Consider the following 22,853-nt stretch of genomic DNA (forward strand, 5'->3'; position numbering starts at 1 on the left):
AAGACACTGAATATAATGGCTGGATTTTATTTTGCAGGAGAATAGAATTCTGGATGAGCTGAAAGGCAATAATGTATCTTCAAGCTTTTCTAAAATTACTATTGATTATATTTGAACTGGATGTGGCATAACTGCTGCACATAATTGTTGTTTTGTATGAGATACTGTAATTTGATATCAAACTCTTGAAATAAGAATTCATAAGCTAAGCAAGAGAGACATAAATAGGTGGTGTATTTTATGCTAAATCATGTTACTGGAAAAATCCGACTAGCTTTGAAGCACAGAGGCCATAGCTTGAGGTTTGTGGCTTTTATTTCATAGTTGAAGAAAACTGTCAAGTGTGAATTAGAAGCATCAAATTTTGAACCTAAATTTTGGCTAAAAACAATTGATCCAAGTTTAACTGAGTTCTGTAAATCAGCAAGACTCCTTCAAGGCAAGGGTGGTCAGCATTACTGAAGAAAGCAGGATGATTAGCAGGCAGAGCAATGATTCATTTTTTCAAAATTAATAATTCTTGTCTTTGGAGCATTGAAGGGTCACAAAAATCTGTGGTCCTAAAGAGAAGAGTTCTTTTCTGCCCCTCACCCCCCCATTATTTTAGTTGGCTTTTATGTAGGAAAAGGAAGGGATGGAGATGGAAGACAATAATAGATGAGTTTAGCAGTTGTGAGTAGAACAGATTCCTCGTTTCAGGAGCAGAGCATTTCTGTAGGCATACCAGAGTCACCAGGTAAGTTAAGGATGCCTCCGCCTCTAGAGGAAACGCGGCATAAAGTCTGATACCTGGATTCAGTGGGGGCCGGAGAAATCACAGGAGGTGTCAGTTTAGCTGTCACGGTCTAGTGGCTTTACCCAAATTATAGCCACATTGTATTTTGTGATGCTATATATATATACATACATACATACAGAGGCACATTGTATTGTCTAGCAGACTCAACCAGTTACTGTGTAGAGCCTCACAACTGATTGATTTCCCAGTTGGACTGAATCTTTAAAAAGATATTTAACATTTATGTATAATCATTATTATAATAATGAAAAGCTTGGTCAATGTGCCAAACTTTTATAGGTGCATTTGTGATCAAGAGGTGTTTGTATTTCTTTTGAGAGGGCGATTTCTGTGATGCGGTTCACTTCTGTTTTCTTGTTTACTTAATATCTCCCATTTCTCCACTAGAGGACACTACTGACAGAAACAACAGTATGTCCTTTCAATCCTTACAAATAATAAATCTATTTAAAAGTCAAAGTTTCTTTTTGGAAGAAAAATCCTTACATAAGACTTTAATTTGGTTAATACTGATTACTTCTATGGCCAAAGATATTGCCTCCTAAATTAATTTGCATGTTAATTCTTGAAGTTCTGTGTTTAGTTACACCTATGTTGAAAATGGGCTTTAAAATGTTGTTGATTTTTGTAGTGGACAAACAGTTCCCAGTTTAGTTCCCTTTGAGCCTCCTGCTGGAGCATGCCTTCATCTTTCTGACATCATGTCCAGCCAATTCTGTGGCACTTCACGTGCTAACATGCTTAGAACTGGCACTGCTTTTTCTCCTGTTGAGCTTCTTACAGCAGCTTCTCTCCTGGTTTTGGTGCATTAGGGTATTTACACAGGTAATCAGTATATGTCCTGTCGAGACTTAAATGGACAATTATACAGCAAAAATATATATATAGCAAAAAGTAGAAGTACACACATGCACAGTGTTATTTAAAAAAAACCAAGTAGCCACATGCCCAGAGTTGAATAGGCATCTTTATGAGCTGCTGTTGTGTAACGTACCCTTGTACTGGTGTGTGCTGCGGGTCGGCTGCCCGCTCTCTAGTGCCAGTTTGTGGCTGGGGATGGAAACAAGTCTGCAAAGGCCCCTGAGCCCCCCATCCATCCAGCGCCCCCTCCACCTCCCCCGGCAGCGGGACCCTGCGGAGTCATCGGTCCTGTCCTGCTCTCACCTCCTGCCTGCCTTTTATATATGTGATATGTGTCTTTTGGCTCTTAGCCATTTGAAGATTTTGAATACACGATGCGTTGGTTTACACCAACAAGCCTTCTTTTATATTGAGGAGTGGGTGTTTTGTGGCCCAAGTGTTTAAAAAATACAGACTCTTAAACTGTGCTTTCGTCAACATTTTGGGGGCTTGTTCTTCGTGAAAGTAGTTGCTACTCTCATTTTTTATAGATAGAAGCTATAACTGTAAGCTTCATTTTAGCTAAACATATGATATATTTCTATACAAAGAACAGATTAATTTTTTAGTCCATCCATTAATTTTTCAACATTGGATGCTCCTGCAGTAGCCAGGTCCAGAGCTACGGTGGTGTCACGTGAAGGGAAGTCATTAATCAAATGTAAAGCTGAATTAATAATAACAGGTTTAAAATAATTTAAAGTCAAAATCCAGACTTTATGAAGTGTATTGAATTTGCAAAACTTAAAAGTCAGTCTGTTTTACTAGCTAAGACTAGAATTCAGGTCCTTGGAACTCTGTATTTTACCCCCAAAAATCTAATGATTTTGCTAACAGAAGGTAACGAAGGGAATTCTGCATTTCAGCTTCCTTTGTTGCAAGTGTTAATCTGGTCTTCAGCTGTCCCTAGGAAAGTACAGAACCTGAGTTCAGAGCATGAACTCAGGAACTGATGCAGCATGAATAACTGATAGAAGATCTGAAGTAACCCTCCTTGAAATTAATTCACTTCTTTAAGCCCTTTAACTTGGAGATTGAGAGTTTGTAATGTATGTGTGTTCAGCCAGTGGTGCACAGTGCCAGTAAAACATGATTTGAAGGTTCCACAGTGTTGAAAGGCTGGAGTACAGTATATTGTACTGTACCTACCATCTTAATTTCATGTGGTCCAAACTGCTACTAGTAGTAGAAACATCCCCTGATGTGATCAACAAGGGCAGTGGATTTGAGAGCAGCAGGACAGTGGCTGTGAGTTCCAAGAGCAGGCGGCAGTGTTTTCTACCCAGACAGCTGTTCCCCGGCCCTGCCGGGCAGAAGTCAATGGGTCAGATGTGTGGTGTGTGCTGCAGGTTGCACGAGGCAGCTTTATATCATCAATAATTTGTTTGCCCGGAGTTTCTATAATCTGTGGATTAACCTTTTTCTCAAGATGAACATACAGATAGGAACTTGTTACTAAAGGTCAGCCACAGACTATTTTTTAACTTGTTTGCTGGAAATGGTATTAAAAGGCAAGTTCAGTTCACAGATAAGCTCTGCTGTGTACTTATTCCGAGATTATTCAGAGGTTAATTTACTGTGCCTGGTTGAAAACTGCAGTGTTGATTTCTGCTTCTGTGGGATGCAATTAAATGTTGTCAGCTTCCAGTGCACTTATGCTGTACTGTTTGTAGCCTTTTGCTGTCAGATCAGGCTTTTTTTCCTTCCATGTCAATTTGGAACTAATACATCACATCAGAATGGATATAATGGATATGTATACATTCTAAGGTATGAAGAGATTCTTAACTAAGCATTCACAGGACAAGAGATATGTTTTATTATCATTAAAGTACAGGCACTGCTTTCTGCTAATGAGCAGATGGCAATTCAGAGCTCATGATAAAGTAATTATTATTATAGTTTCTAAAGACCTAAAGTTTTAATTTCCTTTTTAGTCTAATGGTATATGTACACACATAGTACGTATACAGACATTTTCTTGAAAGTATTCTTTAATTCTACATCTGACTTGAGAAGATATCACCTATACATGGTGCTTCAAAAAGACGGACCCAATGCAGAGATACAGTGATTTCAAATTGAGTCCATCTTTTTGGAAAGCCCTATGTTGTCTGTTCTCATGTTTGCAGTGCTTCACAAACACACGTTATTAATCTACCCAGAGACCTTGGTTGCTGTCCTGTAGATGGGGTAACAGGCAAATATTCCAAGAGGTTGCAAGGGAGTACCCAAGGCAATCTGCAGGAAAGAAGTATTTAGGATTCAAGTGCTCTTGACAGCACTGCAGCTTTTCAGGCACCTTTAGCTCCCTCTCTGAATGTCTTCTCCAACGTAATTTTAGTGTCTTTGGGTTTGCTTGATTGCTCTGGTTTTCATAGTTTAGTTTGGCTGAAATCAGTGCTGCTTTCTAGTGACCGAAAGCTTTCAATAGAGAAATGTCAGCCATAGGGATTTAAACTCAGTGTTGCAAGAGATCTGTAACTTTCTACTCACTGGACAATTTCTTGTCCAGTAAAGTGCTGAGAGAGAACAGGACAAGGTCACATAGTTGTGCTTTTTATATATTCACTTCGGAACTTGTATTTATGAAATTATTCAGAATTGGCCCTGGGTAATGGAGCCATCTATGGAGATCTGGAAGCAGTTGTTCCTGGTATTAGAGACTTAAACCTTTATCCTTGCTTTCCGCCTTTAATCAATGCACTTACTAGATGCCCTGTTGTTTATAAATAGACTAAACATTTATTTTTAATAAGCACAAGTGCTGCAATGCTCAGAGCTGCCTATCACAATATCTATAAGGACAGTTCTTATTTTTCCAAGCAATATTAGCCGTTTTCCGTTATGCTACTTAGCATGAGTGAAAGCAGCTGAACAGATAACGTGGAATTCACTGGTTTCCCTTTACCTGTCTTTCCTTTATGGCTTTCACTGACTCTTGAAACTTCACAAACCAGATTGTGAGGGTCCTGTCTCAGTCAGCGGAAGTGTTTGTAATAGAGAGCCTCTCTGTGATTTTACTGTTGAACTGAAAAGACAATGCAGAACTTTGAAGCAGATCATTTGAATAAGGTTCATCTTATTCAGTGAGATAATATAGTAGATCAGTAAGGAGCCCTCTCCAGTGTGGTTTACCTTACAGTACGGGCAGAAGTTTGGAAACAAAAGAATGAATGAAGTATATAATGTGCATAGACTGGAGGTAAATTTATGAGCACGTGGCAGGACAAGCTTAAGAATTAATGTCTTAGTAATGGTGTTGTCCCTAGTCCTGGACCAATTCTAAGTTGCTTATCAATTATGTACTTTCAGAGAGTATAATAGTAAATGCCTCTTCTTTTTTTCATTTAATTAAAAAGTAAATTAAGCCTCATTTTTATTTGAGTGGATCATTTGCGTGATGTATTAGTATCAACAACTTTCTTTTTAATCTTTTTGTTGTACTTAGATATTTATCTCTCTTTATACTAAATACATGTGAAGTTGCAGTTAGTATACCTGAGCTATTCAAATGAAAACCCAGTATTCTCCAGATGGCCTAGATGCTGAGCTCTGCACAGCAGTGTGCGAGTACTGAACATCGTGCAGGGAGTGGAACCGCTTCTGTGAGACACGGCCCATTTACCACCCATGGTCCCAGACGCTGGGGAGATGTAGGGTGAGCATCCTCTCCTAGATGGAGCCACGGAGATGAGTTTGTGTGGGGTGTGAGCACAGAAACCAGCAGAGCTGCCTTGTCTTCAAAGCTTCAGAATCAGCTTTAAGTCTGCAGAATTCGCGCTTTGCTTTGCGGGAAAAGGTGCGAAGCAGCGTTTCTCGAGCCCGCCTTTCTGTGGCCTTGCACAGCGTTACCTAAAGAGCTTGGGTGCTTTAACATGTAAGCATTGCATGAGGGAGCAGTTGATATAAATACATGATAGATACGTCCTTAAAGTGAATTAATACCTCCCCCAATGGTATGCAAATGCTACTGAGACAATTCTGGCTCACATTTTAATCCTAAACTATTATACTTTTCCATCAATGCTTGAAATTCTGTTGTGGGTCAATTTGCTCATGTTTGAAAACCAGTTTGAGATTTTCAGATGGAATGGGGTATTATTATAATACCGATTTCACTAGAGGGGAGTACTACAGGGAATAGAATTGTCTATTTTAATAGAAAATATTATTTTATGTCTGGAAGACTAATCTAAGAATGTAGATTTTCTGCAATCATGAACATGTCTGTGGTTTTGTATGTACATATAGATATGTCTGTATTTATTTAAAGGTGGAGAGAAAAAAAAAGAAAGGGGGGCAGCCCAGGATTCAGTTGTCTGGTTTGTTTTTCTAAGGCAGCTTTGAACTGCATTTCTTAGCCTCTGGCGTTTTAGATAGAATCTTCAAACACTAGATAAAAGGAAAGAAGAAAATTCTTAAGACGGATTTCAACTATATTTTACTAATTAGTTATTATTTCTTCCTTCACTGAACAGTTTAACAAGTGTAGAGTAGAGTTACACAAGTTCAGTGTGTTCTTTCAGAAATAGTCAGAACGTTTCAGAGCACTTGGGTTTCCTTCAGAAATGTTTTCTTCTGAACAGTTTTAGTTCCCGAGGTCTGTTCAGACGGGCTTTCTACATCAGCTTCTTATTCAGACATAGGAAGCAGGACTAGCAGAAAGCGTTCTTTTGGCTGATGAAGGAAAATACTGTTTTTCAAAGTCTACATCAAAATGTTGATTGTGAAGGTTTGTCACATAGGGAGGGTTTACACCAGAGTATTAAAGTTAGTTCAGAAAGATTTCAGACAGTCAAAACATGAGGTGCTAAAGTTAAACAGAACAGAGGTGGTAAAGCTGACATTAAATCATTTCAGCTGTTAAAGCTCTGCGTTATTTCTGATTCTGCTCTACTTAGGAACTAATAATAATACTTTAACAGGAGAAATGTCTGGAAGTGAGTACTTTGGTCCTGGACGTTGGATTTCACCCAATAACTCTTGCACCAAATTAATAAATTATGATTTAACTAGGATCATATTTTTCTAGGAGGTAATCAGGTTTGATTTAAAAACTTCAAATGATTGAGAGTCGACTATATCCTAAGCATATTATGCTCATCATTAATTACTCTTGGCATTAAAAAAATCATTTCATTCTTACCTGAACTCATCCAGTTTCAGCTTCCAAATATTGGCTGTTACTGTGCATTATCAGAAATCTTCTTCCCATTCAGGTGTTCCCACACTATGATCCCATCATATTTTTACTTTGCCCAGAAAGTAGAAGCGTGTGCTTCTCTGGTGTTCCGTGATGAAGCAGGTTTCTCTGACTTCGTCTCTTCTCTTTTACAAGTTTTCCAGTTTGTCAAATGTCCTGCGTCAAGGGGAGCGGCAGCGGTTTTGGTCTCGCTTCTGTCCTGGAACGTTGCTAAAAGCTGCTGCTAATTGATGCTTGCTTTATTTGGCTCTGTGTTCCTTTGTTTTAGCCACTGACTTGTATAAATAAATCAGAGATTTTCCCCCTGATTTGGTTTTATTTCAGAAGCAGGTTATATTTGTCCAGCCACTTTAATGAGTTAAACAAGATTGAGCAACGTAACAGCTCAGGTCAATTGACCTTTTCATGTATTTCTTTGTTGACCATGTTAGGTATGATGAGGCATATGTGTAAATGACTGTTTTTTAGCTGTATTTTGCTGTACCAAATGTCAGATAACGAGATGAAAACATTATGTTGAACTTTCTATTTAGTCTGCTAATTTTAGAATTTGCCAAACATAGTTGTATCATTGGGTAAGCGGTGCTTCTGGAGGTGCCACAGATGCCAAACCCTGATAAAACCCACCCTATCTTGTTAATGAACACGCAAACAGTTGTTCCCCATCTGCTGCCTCTGTCTGAAAGGTTAGGCAGCCCTTCCTTCTTGATCACAAAGGACATAATTATTGTCTGTAGAGGAGTCAAGTACAAAGACAGTTCATCCAGCCTGACCGCTACTACACTGCGGGCCACCAAAGATTAACAGCTGCTTCTCCTTTGATTAGGTTAGGTAATAACAGTTACTTTAGTTAATAATTGGATGGATTCCCAGGCCATGTAATTCAGGTTTAGGCTGTCATTTTTTGCTGGCATGTAGCTGAGCTGTATTATTGGAACGGAGCCTGTAATCCTATTAGGCAGTTGTTGCTCAAGCCGTCGGAAAGGAGAGAAGGGGAATTCAAATCCACTAAGGTGTTGTAACAGGTAGGTAAATAAGTCAGCCACGCTTGCCCAGGGTGCAGAGAGCTTTCCTGATGGATTGGCAAAATTAAAAAAAAATAACTTGGAGTTTCTTAAAATGTTTAATTTGTAATTAATCCATAAAATGGTTACATAATTGGTTTAATTTATTGTTATTTCTGTTTACTTTGCCAGACATGCATTAGTGTACACACGCTCTCTGCTATAGTTACTTGATTCATGCACTCTTCTGCTTGAATTAGTTGCCGTGTGCTCTAAATGACAAGTTTATAATGGTCCACATATTAAGAATACATATCAATATCCCATCAGCTGTGTTGGCTTTCCTCCTGTACAGACAAGACCACTGTATTTCACAGCGGTACAGACTTGTGATGGGTGAAGAAAACGAGGGGTTTTCTTGTATTGGTTTTGAGGTCTGCATCTGCTCTTCTGAAGACTGTGTGTTTGTTACTGGTTTTGTAATGGTTCAGGTGCATCTAGCTGCCATCTCCAAGGTTTTTGTGCCTTCTTCTCTCCTGTTAAGAAATGCATAGGTGACAGTAATAACGATTTTTGCCTACTTGTTCATTTTTCACTGCTCTCCTGCATGACCAGGTAACTTCAGAGCTTTGAAATCCTTTTATACTTCAAAATCAAATGGTTTAAAAATGTTATTTGAAGTAGTCGTGGTCTTCTGAAAATATGTATGGGCAAGCCAAATTTTCACATACCATTTGAAAACCAATATACATATTTTCTTCAGCAAACATTAATCCTGTTCTCTCGATTGCCTTTGCTGAATAGCTTTCCCGATCTTCATATACAGCTACTCAAAGAACAGTTTCTGTGGTAAAATTATCAAGTGGGTTTCATAAACATCAAGCTAAGTTATTTGGGAGACTTAGTTAGAAGTCTGAAGGATCTTTTGAGCAGCAAAAACCTGCCATACCAGTTTATGCTCTTTCAAATAGAGATTTAATATTTACTCCCAACAGGATCTGTCATTTTCATACTCACACGGTGCCTGATCTACTCAGTGCCTTGGGTGCTACCAAAGTCATGGTTACCTGAATGGGTCTCTCATTCTGACACAGATTCAAATGGGGACCAATTTAAATAACAATATTATGTGATTGTGGGCTTTGAATAACTCACATGCCTCAGTCCACTTCTTTTGAATTTCTGTTGTGTTTTAATATGTATCATCTAATGTAAAGCTTTAGCACTATAGAACATTAACTCAATTTGGATCATATTTTGAAGGATGTAGGTTGATTTTGGAAAGAAAAATTGGATAAGATAGCCTGTTCCCATATGTTTATGCTTTAAGAAAGATTTCTTCACATGAATATTTAAACACTTTAAAATTTGAAAATTGCCTCAAGTAGGAAGTCAGACATTTTAAAATAATTTGGTATTATTTGGCTGCTATACTTCAGAGAGAGAATGAGAATATTTTTTGACATTGTGGAGATTTGATATCGTTTGTTCTTCATACACACCTCATCTTCATACGTGCGGTCTCATATTGCGTCTAGCCGAGGGAATTGCCTGAGCACGATTCCTTTTCACACAGTATTCACTCTGAAACGTCAGTAGCGCAATATTCCAGTGACTCTTCTGCTCCTCTGTGGACAGGGCACGTTTTCCCGTCAGTTCCCATGACCCCACTGACCCAAGGCCAAGCTCAAGGAGCTGAACGGGATCCCCCATGGCAGGAGGGGCTCCCCTGGTGGCCAAGGTCACTCGCAGGCACCGTATGCCAGCAGTTATTTTGATAATCAACACTGCCTTTCAATAAATGAGTTAAAAGCTCTTGGAGTTTTCTGTGTTAAAAGAATCCTTGGAGATAAATATCGTGCCAGAAGTAGTGTATTCCTTGTCCCTAAGTGGCATTTTCATAGACCTTTGTAAGCGTGGTGAACAAATACTGTGCTCGTGTGTCTTTCCCAACTTTGCTGCTCGCTTGCTTCTTCCTTTTATTTAAGGTTTTTCCCCTCTCTCTTCCATGCACAGTTAGGGATTTATTTCCCTGATGGCTAAGCATCAAAATGCTGATTAATTTTTATGAGTAATGTAGAGAGCAGAATAATAGCACATAAAACTTAATCATATAAAACTGGGAGAAATTACAACCTCGCTTCTGCTTGATAGAAAACTGTAGTAGTGAAGAAAGTTCTTTAAAATACAAATTTGTATTTTGTGGAGTATACTTGTATTTTAGCAAAGTATTAAATAAAAGTGCAACATGCGTGCTGAAGAAAATGTGTCTGGAAGAGAAGTGATGAGAAAGAACTGATGTTCCAGACTGAAGAGGAAGGAAAGCATGTAGGAAATCAAACAGCTTTAAAAGATTAATACTCTTTTTAAATAGGTACATAAAGATCTCCTTTCAGAATAGGGAAACATTCTAGCTTCTTTCAGTGTGGCTCTTGTGACTGATTTGGGGCGAGGGAAGTTCCTTTCTGGACACTTCATTATGAGGAATTTGTGGAGAAGAGTTCTGGAAAAAATCACAGATAAGGAAAGTTTACATGAAAAAATAAAAGGATGGGTTTAGCATTAATGAATATATAGAGTTGAGAAACAGGCCAAGTAGGAAAATGTAAGTGTATGATTTCAAGAATGGAATAATTACTAAGGGGAGAAACAAAACGAGTTCAATAAAATGAGATATAACTCAGAGTAATGGGATGAAATAGAGAAAGGGCATATTTGGTCTAAATGACAGGAAAGACTTCTTCGCCACGAGAGCTAATAGGTTGTGGCATAATCTCCCATGAGAAATAGGGAAAGTGAGAGGTGGGAAGTGCTTGGCACATTTAAAACTGGAGCAGCTCTGACAAATACGCTGGAGCAAATAAATCAGCAGTATCACATAAATGTCTTTCTAATTTGTGTGCTGCGATGCCAGCACGCCAAGTCCTTTGCAGAAATCCTTGTGCACGTTTTTCTACACCGGGAATGCATGTATGTTGGTTAGCAAGGAAAATGCACGCTTGCAATAACAAAATACACCTTCACATTTGTGAAGTTTTAAGCTGAAGTAAAAATGGATCCGTCAGCAAGGCCCCAGGCTTTGTGTGGAGTGCGGAACCGCTCTGCAGCGCTGGCGGAGCCGGGCGGGACGAGCAGAAAGTTTGAGGACTGTGGCCATAAGCCAAGGTGCTCATATAATAATATTTGATTTGTGGCAGGAATATTTCTGTGCTGTTTGGCTGTTGGTAGGGCTGTAGCAGGAGGCAGGTTGCAGGGGAGGCAGCGCGGGCAGCAGATTCATCCCAGTCACACTGCAGGCTGGACCCAGCGCAGCTGCTGCCTTGTCTTGTGTCAGCTCCCCGGCCAAGAGATGCTTAAGGAGGCTTTTGGGGGAGATTTTTTGTAGTTGGAAGGGAGGTGGTAGAGGAGGAATATATGAGTGAAACTCAAAAATAACTCCTCAGTTAAAGCACACTTACTGGGTTAACTGGACTAAAATTGACTGCTAGAAATTATATTTATCCATTATCCTGTAGGAAATCAGTGGTTGAATATCTCAACTGCTGGGTGAGTTGGCACACAGACTTCCATTCGAGACTAGTTATTGCTTTGAAGGTAAATCTTTTGGCAGCCTGAAAATCTACATGCAGGTCATATTAATAGTGGTAAATGCCTTTTTGAATATCTAACTTCTGTGTTTGAACAGTTTTTCTGGAGCCTGGAACTTAAATAGAATCTAGATGTTTGCTTCAAAGAAACTTAATGGACAGAAAGGTGCATTATTTTAAAAAGATATATACTTTTGTGTTTACATGTTAATGTCTAGTTCTCACAGGGAAAAAGGTTTCCCTTCTAAATCATGTTATATCTTGCTCAGTTATATTTCTAATTGTTCAAAGAAAGATTTTATTGCCAGAGTTTTTTTGGTTGTACAGTGTGTTTATATATTTTTCTCTTACAGTGTGACACATTCTTTACATACTAATAACTGTTGTATTTATATAGCACTTGCCATTTTACCCACATGCCAAGAGCTTGCGGCGCTGGAGGTGGGGAATTCTTATTAACTAGAATATCCTCATAATTGACAAAATTAGGATGCTTAAATACAAAGTTAGAGAAAATTAGCAACTTTAAAGTAGAGAAGAAAAATATCTTACTTGTTTTATTTTAAACAGTAGGAGATAAACCCAATTTTGTAGGAAAGGAAAAGGGCATGAGTAAGTTCTAAAATCCTGGACCTGCTCCAGCAAACCTCAGTCATTTGCAGACTGTAAGAATAATGGTAGGATGGTATTTAAGTGTAAATTCTTCTAAGTGGAACTTCAAAGGGGACACCTAGAATAAAGAAAAGCTAATCTGGAAAGCTGGGAACACACACAAGACTAGTTTAAATTGAATCGTTCCATTTATAACCAACAACATAGCATAATGAATGCAAAACAAGCTGGATGTGAATGTCATACCTCGAAGCTAAAAATACTCATTCGTTCTGCTGCCTTTTGAATAAGCTGCAAGCAGTGGATTCGACAAAAGACCTGGGGGGCAGGTAATAAGTTGGAGTTTCCAAACTGATGAACTACACCAGTCATCTAGGTGACGTTTTCAAACTTCACCTCTGTAGTTGCCCATAACTGAAGCACTACCAAAAATCACATCCAGACTTTTAACCTGCTGCTTCAACTCCGAGCAATTAATTTGAGAAGGCAGAAGATCTAACCAACTTGTATCCTCAGGAGCATCTGTCAGGCAATATTTCTGTCTTCCCAAGATTAAGGATAAAAAAAGACTTCTGAGTGGTGACGCTGTCAGGCTTCCTTACGGATCGGGGGCGTAACTGACGGGGTTTACGTTCTGTGAAATACCTAACCAGGTATCACCAAGGTGGTGATGATACTCATGTTTTGAAGTGATCAGCCTAAGCTATTTTGTGCATACAAGGACCGAGTCAGGGAACGAGCCCAGAAGTTGTCTCCTTTTGGAAAAGCTTGTAAGAAAGAGGAAGTACCCATCTAGAGATGGTCTGTTTGCTGTAAATCATAGACAAAGCAATAAGGTATAGCCACAAGACAACAGCAACGCATAAAGATTAACTTTATTAAAATGCCTCTTAAGCTATATCATTGCTGAAAATGTGGTATTGAACTGTATTACCTATATAGTATTTGATATGTATACGTGGTCTTTGAAAAAAAAAAGCACCTGAGAGTTTCAGCTTCTGCTCCAAACAATACTCTTCCATTTGTGCTGGCAGTGAAATGCTCCTTTTCAAAGGTGTTCCACATGATACATATATGTTTTAAGGTCTTTCTACGTTGATGAAACTCTGGCCAATTATCTACCAGGCATATCTTTTATGTAGGAAGTTCTTTAATTTCTGTTGTTTCTCTTCTGTGTTTGTGTTTATCCAGAACAGAGCAGATCAAATAGCATTTCGGGCTGCCGGAGGACTGACTGCCCTGGAAAATGTTCTTCAAGCAGCGACTTCTCCCGCCAATCTGAATGTGGCTTCACGGATTCCTTTTAAGTAAGTATGATAGGTCCTTCATTTGCCACTTAGGATCACTAGAATATTTATTTCACATCTGCTGCTTCACTGATTCTTCCTCTCATAGTCCAGCATTGAACTTCAAAGAAAGAAAATAATGCTGGACTCTGTGCTGCCATGGAAGGCGAAATACGTTTCCACTCAACCTCTGGTTTTCTAACTTGGTGATTTTATTTCTAGCTCTGATACATTTTGGCAGTGGCATCCCTTATTGTACAGAATGAGAAAAAGAAAACTGTATTAAACAGGAGAGGAAGTGCATATCTTTTGAAGTCAGTCTGTAAAGATTTCTAGTGGGAAGTGGGGGAATTTTTAAAGGACTGTAACTCACTGGGGTCTGGCTGCTTTTAAAATGAAACAGTTGTAAGACACTGCTAGCTGAAAGGACTGCTACAAACAGGTAAATCAGAATTCTTGTGGATTAGAAGAATTCTTGTTTAGAATATATAAGAATAGAGGGATTTAAATGTCTAATCCCTAAAAAAAATGGTGGTGGCTAAACAGAATGCCAGCAAATACTGATAACTCAGGAGCATGCTTTTTCCCTAATCTCTTAACTGTAACTTTTATCCATTCAAAAGCACATATCTGCTTTCAGAGCAGACCTAGGCATGGGTTTAGTACAAGAGGAACCAAGCCCAGGATACTCGGTTGTGAACCGCTGTCACCATTTGATTGTAGGTATCTTTTAATACTGTAGTAATTGGAATTTAAGTGCTACGTTGTAAAGGTTTGGATTAAAATTGTCCATTAACATGTTATGGGACAGGTGTGAAGTACTAGGAAAGAACACCAAGGAAAAACATGCTTTTAATATCTTAACATTGCTCTTCAAAGAGAACAAAATTCGCACCTTGCCGCTAAGTCGTGCGGAATGCACTTGCTGCAAGTCCAGCCAGTCCTGAACTGGTCCTGTGGGGAGCTCCACAGCAGCCTATGGACTCATTCACCTGAACAGGCTCCAATTTTGAGTTACCTTCATCGATGTGGGATAAACTTGGCAAAGGAAAGTGCTGCGCTGTGTGGCCACATAAAGCTTGGCTGAAATTTAGCTTTAGATTCTTAGAATGTTAAATCTCAGTTCCTGAGATGAGCTGATCGGAGGCAGCTCGGCGGGTCCCGATTAAGCAAAATCTTCGAGGGACAGAGAAGCCTTTCTTTGTTTTTTTTTTCTCTCAGTCGGGCACTTTCGTTCTCGAGAGACCGGGTAGCTCCCGGCAGCCCTTGCGAGAGCAGCTGACGTGGAGTGGGTGTTAGCGTGGCGAGGGCGATCATACCCCTGCCCCTCATCTTGAAAAAGCCTCTGGGAGGACAGAGACGTGTTGCTGCCCACCAGGTGCTGGAAGGGGCAATCGGCTTGTGACGTGGGTGAGTAGCACCCACGCCGTGCTGCAGCAGCGGGTGTAGTAACTCGTGCACTAAGGTGTAGAGGTTGTCACCTTTTGCTAGTTAGACTCTCTCACCTATTGCCGCTGTCTCATACTGTTGCCAACCATCGTCTCGACCAGAAAGAGAGCTTGTCTGAAGAAGACTGTAGTGTTCCTGCTCCGGCACGGGGATTGGACTAGATGATCTTTCGAGGTCCCTTCCAGTCCCTAACATTCTGTGATTCTGTGTGATTCTGAAATTCTTAGAAGTTAAAAAATCTGCTGAAGAACTTAGCTCCACTGCTGAAATACAGCATTTCATTCAGCTTCACAGCAAATTGCAGTCTCCAGTTTATAGGCATCTGAAAGTATTGTCATTTGAAAGTTATATATCAGGTCGCACATAATTTAACACAAGATCCTGCTTTTTAAAGCTAACTGCTCTTGCAGGTTGCTTTCTGCAAGACTTGAACTGCTTGATTCTGGCTTAGAGAGCCTGGGGTTTGCTACAAGTGTTGCAGCAAACTTGCTGCATGTGATGCAGACCCTTCTGTCTGGGTATTTCTGGGGTCTTCTTTCTGATAGAGAAGAACATACTTTGTGCAGAGTCTGCAACTCAAGTGTCGAGAGCAAGCGGTAGTTCCAGAGGGTGGGACTTTGAGCAGTTTGAAACAGGCACAGACATGGCTGGTTAAGAGAAACCATGTTAAGGCGCATTAGCGTGATCTCACTGAAACTGTTTCAGAAATTCGTCAAATGTGTTGCTTTCAATACAGAACGTTTGCGCGAGTTTCAAAACCAAAGGATAATCATAGAATAGATTCCATTCTTCAAAATCACATTTTTCCTCATTTAATTTTTCAAATTATTTTTCTTTCTTTTGTGCAAATATATATGTCACATCCTGACTTCTTAAACTTTGAATCTAGCAGAGCAGCAGTTTTCTCGGTTTAAAGACAAAGCACAGCCCTGTGGAAATAAGTTAAGACCTTTCATTAATTGCCCTCCCGTCTTCCCCTAGGCAAATATGCTTTGCTAAAGGACACTACTGTACTTAAGATTGTTTGTGTGCTCTTGCGATGTTTAACCATTTGTACTCATCTTAAATTGGGAATTTGTCTGTTGTTTTGTGATGAGGATAAGCTATTTACAAGTAGGTGAGGAGATTACGTGGGCTATTATCTACATCTCTCTTTCTCCAAAATCCTGGCAGTATGGTGCAGCTCAGAACTTTAATCCCATGTCTACAAGATAAAGCTTTATTATCAGAAGATTTGACAATATGCCTGTTGTTTTGTATTACTGTCCAGATTGGTAGTTAGACCAGCAGGACGGCAAATGCTGTGAAAAAGATGTGACATTTATGAGACAGATGATACATTTGGTGTTGGGGCAATTTTTCTTCCCTTCAAATAAATCACTGCAAAAGGAAAAGGGAAAGAAGTGGATTATAGCAAGTTTTATGGTTGGTGTTGACATACAAATTAGCATCCAACCGCGTTATTTCTTAAAGTAGCATTTTGTAATTTTCCTGAATTTGTTCGGTTCTCCACAAAATAGGACATACTCCACAGAATTTCAAGAGCTTTCAGAGTCTTATGGTATTTTTCTTACACTTCTGCTGAAAGGCAAATGGGAGCTGCACTGCAAAACAATTCAATGACTTAAGATCAAGACCAGAAGATGAGTCTGATCCCCTGCGCTGCCTCGCATATTTGCTACAGACAACTCATTTAGCCCCTTCGTGCCATGACATGTTACTGGCCTTGAAAATTGTAACAAATCTGCTAACAAATGAGGTTTATAGGATTTGTTTAATTACTATTTGTGAAATACTTGGAGTTCCTTGGGTGGCCAGCATTTTTAAATAGAAATTAGCAGTAGTTATGTAAGGAACAAAGGAGGACTTTTGTTACAAGTTAAGACATGATTGAAGTCGGTTTTATTATGAAGTATCTTCTGCATTCATACAATTTCTTGCATCATTTATTTAAAGCACATATTATCAGGATAAGAAAGCTTGAACTGTAATTAAATACATTAAAAGCAGAAAATAGTACCCACATAATATTATGGATGGCATTGGTACAAATTACTTTTTCAGTAAGAACTGTTTTGAGCTAAGAACTGGTTTTATAGCTTGTTCTTTGTAATATTTACTTGGTTTTACGAGCATACGTTTCTTAAGCTGCACTGTTACTGTTCATGCAGTTCTATAGGATTGTTCTTGATTTTTTTATAAGAACTGCAAAACAAGCTTTCTTATTTTCTGGTAAGGTTATTCCCCCTGGAGAAATGTTCATTGAGAACTACAACTTGGTACAAGGACATAAAGCTACTCCAAAGAGAATCAGCACTGTACAGGTTCAGTGTCTGAAACCCGCAGCATCCTTCCCTTTCCGTGATGTCTTGCTGTCTGGCTCAGAGCTGCATTTCATGCCCTCAGCTCCAAAATAAAGCAACTTTGCCTTCCCGTGCAATGTAGGAACAAGTTTTGCTGTTGAAAGGAGCTCTGTGAACTGCCAGGATGTGAAACAATAGATAAGCCAGGGACTGCTGAATTTCTGTAGAAGACTGAAATGCTATCACACCTCTAAGTGTTGGGGTAAATTAATTGTTTGATTGTCACTTGTCATGCAACACCTTAGTCGTAAGTACAGTAACATTTTAGAATGAAATTCTGATCTGGTTTGGAAGTGTCTTCAAGGAGAATTGCTGCCGAGTTTCGTCATCTCTCTGTTAGTTGTGACTGGACTTGAGCTGGAGCCCTTTTTTTTAATTGGACATTTTAAAATAATGTAAAGTACAAACAAAATAGTAATTGATTATGAATCTTTGAGGGTTCCTGATGGTGTAATAGGCCCCGTCAGTGAAGTATAAAGTCCTGTATAGTCTTCACAAGTTAAAACTGGTATTTTAACGTTACAATCAGGCGGTTTTGTTGTTGTTTCAATCCATATTCTTACCTTGCTGGTTCTGAGGTGTTCCACTCTCCAGCCATGCTGTGCGCTGTTTCTCAGTAATAGCTCACCTCCCACTTCCCAGCTCAGCTTTTAAATATTGATCACTTTCTTTTCCCATCAGAGTGCTGCATAATACTCAAACTGGTTAAAAATGAGCTGTTGAATTAACCGCCTACTGAATTAACACATCCTAAATTTGATCGTGTTTAGGTTTGTATTATTTCGTATGATTTCACTGCCAAATTGAGCTTTTGGGTTGTTTTCTTCATTGATAGTCAAAGTATATACGTGTATAAACTTCAGAAGTTGAAAGTAATGTGAAAAAGCTTGACACTTGAAGCAGGTTAATTATTGTATGTTGATGATGCTTTTTTTATAAAGCAGAAGTTGTGAGTTCTTGCCTACATAGCCCTGGTGCACTGTGGTAGTTTAGTGTGGTTGGATACTGTTGGTGCCTCATTATTTTGAATAAAAGTTACAGTTTGTCAACTTGTTTATATTGGGCACATTGAGGAAAATGAAGATGTTCTAGCATGAAAGAAAATCACGTACATCCATATAAACTGTTGAGATCTAACTTGAACATGTTGATTAAAATGAATCCTCTTCCTCTTTCTTTGTACTAATGTAAAATAAATATAACATACAGATGCATATTTTTTGTCTAGTTTAAAGACAGATTTCTTTTTTGGATCCAAGTTTGTGTTCCATCATGAGTGTTTTTCTAATTGGATTTACTCTAGAGGAGAGCCTTACATCAGAGGGTAGACTTCTTATGTGGTTGGAGTATTCATGCTGTCTACCATAGCTTTAAAGCTGATTTGCGGCTGTGATACAAAGTTTAGAACAACATCAGTAATCAATAAACAGCAGCTTTACGCGGGGCTCGTACTTCACTATTTCAGCTGATTTCGATATCTCTTGAGATAAAAGTTCTGGAATTAAGAGCAGTTAGAGCTTTCAACAGGGGAAACAAATAAGAAGAAATATATATATTTTTTCCATCCCAGAGAGTTTAATTGGTGGTTAAATAAAGTTCTGGCTTGATATTCGCAGCACAGCACTTGTCTCAGAAGCCTTGTGCAGAAATGGTGACAGTTGACAGCTGTTGTTCCCTTAATAAGATTAAAGTAAAGAAATTAGTTGTGCTGTCTTTAATCTGCCATTTAACACTGCGAACCACCTGGGGACTGTGCTGACACTTCCAATTTCTAATCAGAAAAAAAATAGTGGAACTGAATTGTAGTTCAGAGCGTCCCGTGATTAGAATGGGCTTAGACGAACCAGAGTTAGCAAGCTCGTGTTATCAATTAAAAGAACCCTCTTTATTATTGTGAAAAATTCATTTGACATCCATTTGCATACACCACCTTTTCAAATGCATGATTTGAGCCTCTGGAAATGCAAGTACTTTTTCTGACATGAGATTCGGTTGGGAAATACGAAAGCATGGTGCATTATTACAGTAGGATTTGATCTATATATAAAGTCGGAAGGTTTTGTGATTTCAAATGTAAAATAAATGATCCTCTTGGCAATTATAAAATCCCATCTATCAAAACCCGTTATTGCAGTGAATTAACTAAATCACCTCCAAAACTCTGAAATGCTGTCAATTTGTAAGTTAACCTACCAAGTTCATGTTTGACACTTTGGGTAAATGATGGTGTTTATATTTAAATAGAATCGATCTTTAGTTTGGAATAGCTGATAAAATGACAGGTGCTGATTTAAAGCATTTTCTGCTCAACTGAAAATAGAAACTACCAATCTAGTTTCATATCTCCCTGTATACACAGGGAAATAATCTTCCATGAAAAGTAAAAGTAGGTGCCTAATGAAAATTTTTTCAGCATTACTGAGGAAAGTGAAATAAATACCTTTATATAGTCAGGAGAGGAAAGAGAATCCTGTTGCAAGGCAGGTTATGAAAAATGCACTTGAAGCACGCTACTGGAATTGTATATAGGTGTTATCCTTGTTGGGTAAAAATTAGGTGAAATAGGTGAAAAGTAACCTGCATTTGAGCAATAAATAATGCTTTAATATTGGCTTCGTATCATGTGAACTGCAGATTGAAACTGATTTAATTAGGTAGCAGAGTAAAATTAATTACCAGTACCACGAAATTAACATAACTGCTAATATGATGACACTCAGAATAGTAAGAAAGGAAAGGTATAGATGTTCTTTATGTTCTTACACATCCAACCAAGCAAGGTAATGCTTCTTTTTTACATTCAAAATTCTTTCTTCTGCTGCAGAAGAGCTGATCCATAAATACAACTGAAAAAAAATGGTTCTGTGCATTTTCTGGCTTCTGAGCATGTCCAGCTTGTCTTGGCTTGAGAAATACAATGCATGTATATAAAGTGCTTCCATTTCAACTCTGGGCAGCCACGCAGGGTGATCAGATGCCACAGCAATGGACGCAGCGGTCAGCGCGGTGCCCTTCCTGATGGTGTGAAGAACTGCGGTTGCAAAAAATGTTCTAGGAGAAAAATAAAGCGTGAAACTCAGCTCTCTCTTTATGAGTATGTTGAATGAGTGTGCGGTTTGTTATGTTAAGTACCAACTTTCAAGGTTTCTCTATGACAACTTGTTTCTTGCAGTCTAGCGTTTGTAGGGCCTTCTGGCAGTGCTCACAGTTTCTTTTCTTCTGTGGAGCTTATTTGAACTTAGTCACTTTTTTCCACATGTTAAATAACCCCAACAAAGTAAAAGCTCTTTTCCTTTTGGTTTACTTTAGACAAACAACTTGAATTTCTAGCCATCTTTATTTATTATTGTATATATTGATGATGCATTTGTGTTGTGTGTGTTTGCATATTTATATAGTGACAGCGATAGCTTTTGTAGTAAGCAGAGTTCAAGAAATGCGATCAGATTTATCGTCTTTGTGAGTATGTTCCATAGGACTGGTCCCAGCTTCCCTGCAAATCCTGTTTTGAGAAGAACACTTGAATTGGAGCAGGTGGAAGTTACTGCTCATGATTCAAAGAACCACAGGGCATGTTTTGTACATCTGGAGCGTTCTGTGACTCGTGTTTATGATTTTCTGTTCTTACTGTTACAAACCTGTCACCTCTTCCCAGCAGCCACAGCTGTAGGTTGGTCGATGCTGTTGTGTTACATACACTGACATTCAGAGGCTCTGCACAGCACTGGTTCGCCATGTGTCAGTAGAAGTTTTAGGGCAGGAGTTTCACCTGCTCAATTTTGTTTGCTCAGTACAAATGACTCAGTTCTCTCCCTGCCTTGTGTGAGTTCACAGGTGCTGCACAATAGTCTCTCTACAGCTGATCCCAGCATACTGTGAATTCCTTCACACATTTTTTCTTGAAAGTTGTGCTAGGAAAGGGACATTCTACTCTGATTACTTGTGTGGTGTAACTATAAGCCACTAGAAAATAATACTACATATCCAAGTTATTAAATTAGCTGATATTCTTTGAAAGTTTTGTTATGCCTTTCTAGTACACCCATAATTTATATTAGATTTTTACTAAGAATCCATGTATGCATTTACTGAGAATGCATATATATGCTTACTTATACTTCTGAAAATACCTTTAATATCACATATCACAAAGCAAACTCAGACTTTTCGAAGTTGCATATCCTAGTGTATGTTATTTAGATGTAAACCTTGTTTGGAATATGGAAGAAAACATAACCACATAGTCCATGGCTTCTGATAAGCACGGCGTTACTGTTTTTAAGTTACTAATTATTTAAATTATTTCATTTTAGTTCTCTTTGGAATCCCAAGTTTGAGAAAACAAAGGTGAACTGCTGAAAGGTGTTTTTGTGTTGTGCGTCCATTTGTTTGCTTTTAGTTTACCATGGGAAAAAGGTCACATTCTTATTTTTCTCTTTCCTTTTGTTTTTGTAGGTCACTGTGCAATACAGTGAATGTTTACAGCCTCACCTGCAGTAATTGTGCAGAAAACAGCACTTACGTTCTTTTTAGTAATAAGATCACTTTTCTAATGGACCTGTTGATACACCAGTTTACGGTACGTAAAATACCTGTTAGAATTTAAAAATGTTTGTATACTTCACAAACATATTAGAGTATTTAGGCTATAAGAACAGCAGGAGATAGATGAGAACAAAGGCTCAAAATAATAAGATCATTTTGTTGTATGTATTTGGTAACTGTATCTACTATACTTCTATGCTAGTAAATTCTGCAAAAGCTTATATATAAGGAATTCTAGTGAGTGGGCAGTGTTCTATCTTTAACCTTTCTGAGGTTTTCTTCTTTTGTTTACCCTAGAGTAGTATTTAAAGCATAGAATGTTAAAAGTTGTCCATATGTGTTTGGTTCTTACGTGTTTCAGTATCAGGAATATAAGTCAGGTCAATATGTTGCCGTAGTTTGATTTGCTGAAGTGCTTAAATAGCAGGACTCTTTCGCTTTGGAAGTTTTAATTTTCCAATGTTTCATTTAATTTGAAATGTCATTAAATATTTTATTTGAAAACTCATTTTTAATTCATAGTGACCTGCTCATCATAAGATATTTAGTCTTGGTTTTCTACTTATAAATCGTGTGTATGTATTTTCGTGAGCCAAGCAGTTTGTTAATTGAAAAGTTATGTACATACTTTAAATAATTTAAGTGACGCTGTTAGAATCAACATGCCATAGGACTGCTGATGAACACTTTAAAAAGATAGTCCAGAGGTCCTTGACACAAAGAAAACTCGAATGCAACCTGCGCATTCTCCTCTGAGCAGCTGCCAGCTCATTGTTCTTCAGCAGGGCTTTCCAAGAGAATTCCAGCTGTTGGATCTGCAGTACCCTCGGTGGAGGTGGCTGTGTTGTGCTGGCTCTGCAGAGCCCGCCCGAGCATGGGCTCCGAGGGGCATTACACGGGAGGTGAAATCCGCCAGCACTTCACACGTGACGAGATTCATTCTGGTGCCAAACACCTTCCCTTTTGGCAGTGTAGCGCTGTGCCAACAGCCCACGCTCTTCCTGAAGAAATACAGAGGGTGTTTCTTAGGAAATGTTGGCCACCTAGAGATCAGAGATAGTGCATAAGAAAAATCTACTGTGCTCAGAGCTGTTTTCAATCT

The 22,853-nt window shown here is 38.7% G+C and overlaps 1 protein-coding gene across 4 annotated transcripts in view; it reads left to right on the forward strand.

Annotated features, from left to right (window-relative positions):
* SCAPER (S-phase cyclin A associated protein in the ER) overlaps positions 1–22,853 on the forward strand; it is a 146,936-nt gene that overhangs the window by 82,339 nt on the left and 41,744 nt on the right. For all 4 annotated transcript variants that reach the window (XM_082060839.1, XM_082060838.1, XM_082060840.1 and 1 more), the window contains 2 exons: positions 13,300–13,415; positions 21,662–21,785. In XM_082060839.1, the coding sequence (XP_081916965.1) occupies positions 13,300–13,415; positions 21,662–21,785 (240 nt within the window). The remainder of the gene's footprint in view (positions 1–13,299; positions 13,416–21,661; positions 21,786–22,853) is intronic.

This window comes from Streptopelia decaocto, assembly GCF_964273445.1.
Source record: "Streptopelia decaocto genome assembly, chromosome: 9".
Classification (NCBI taxonomy): Eukaryota; Metazoa; Chordata; class Aves; order Columbiformes; family Columbidae; genus Streptopelia; species Streptopelia decaocto.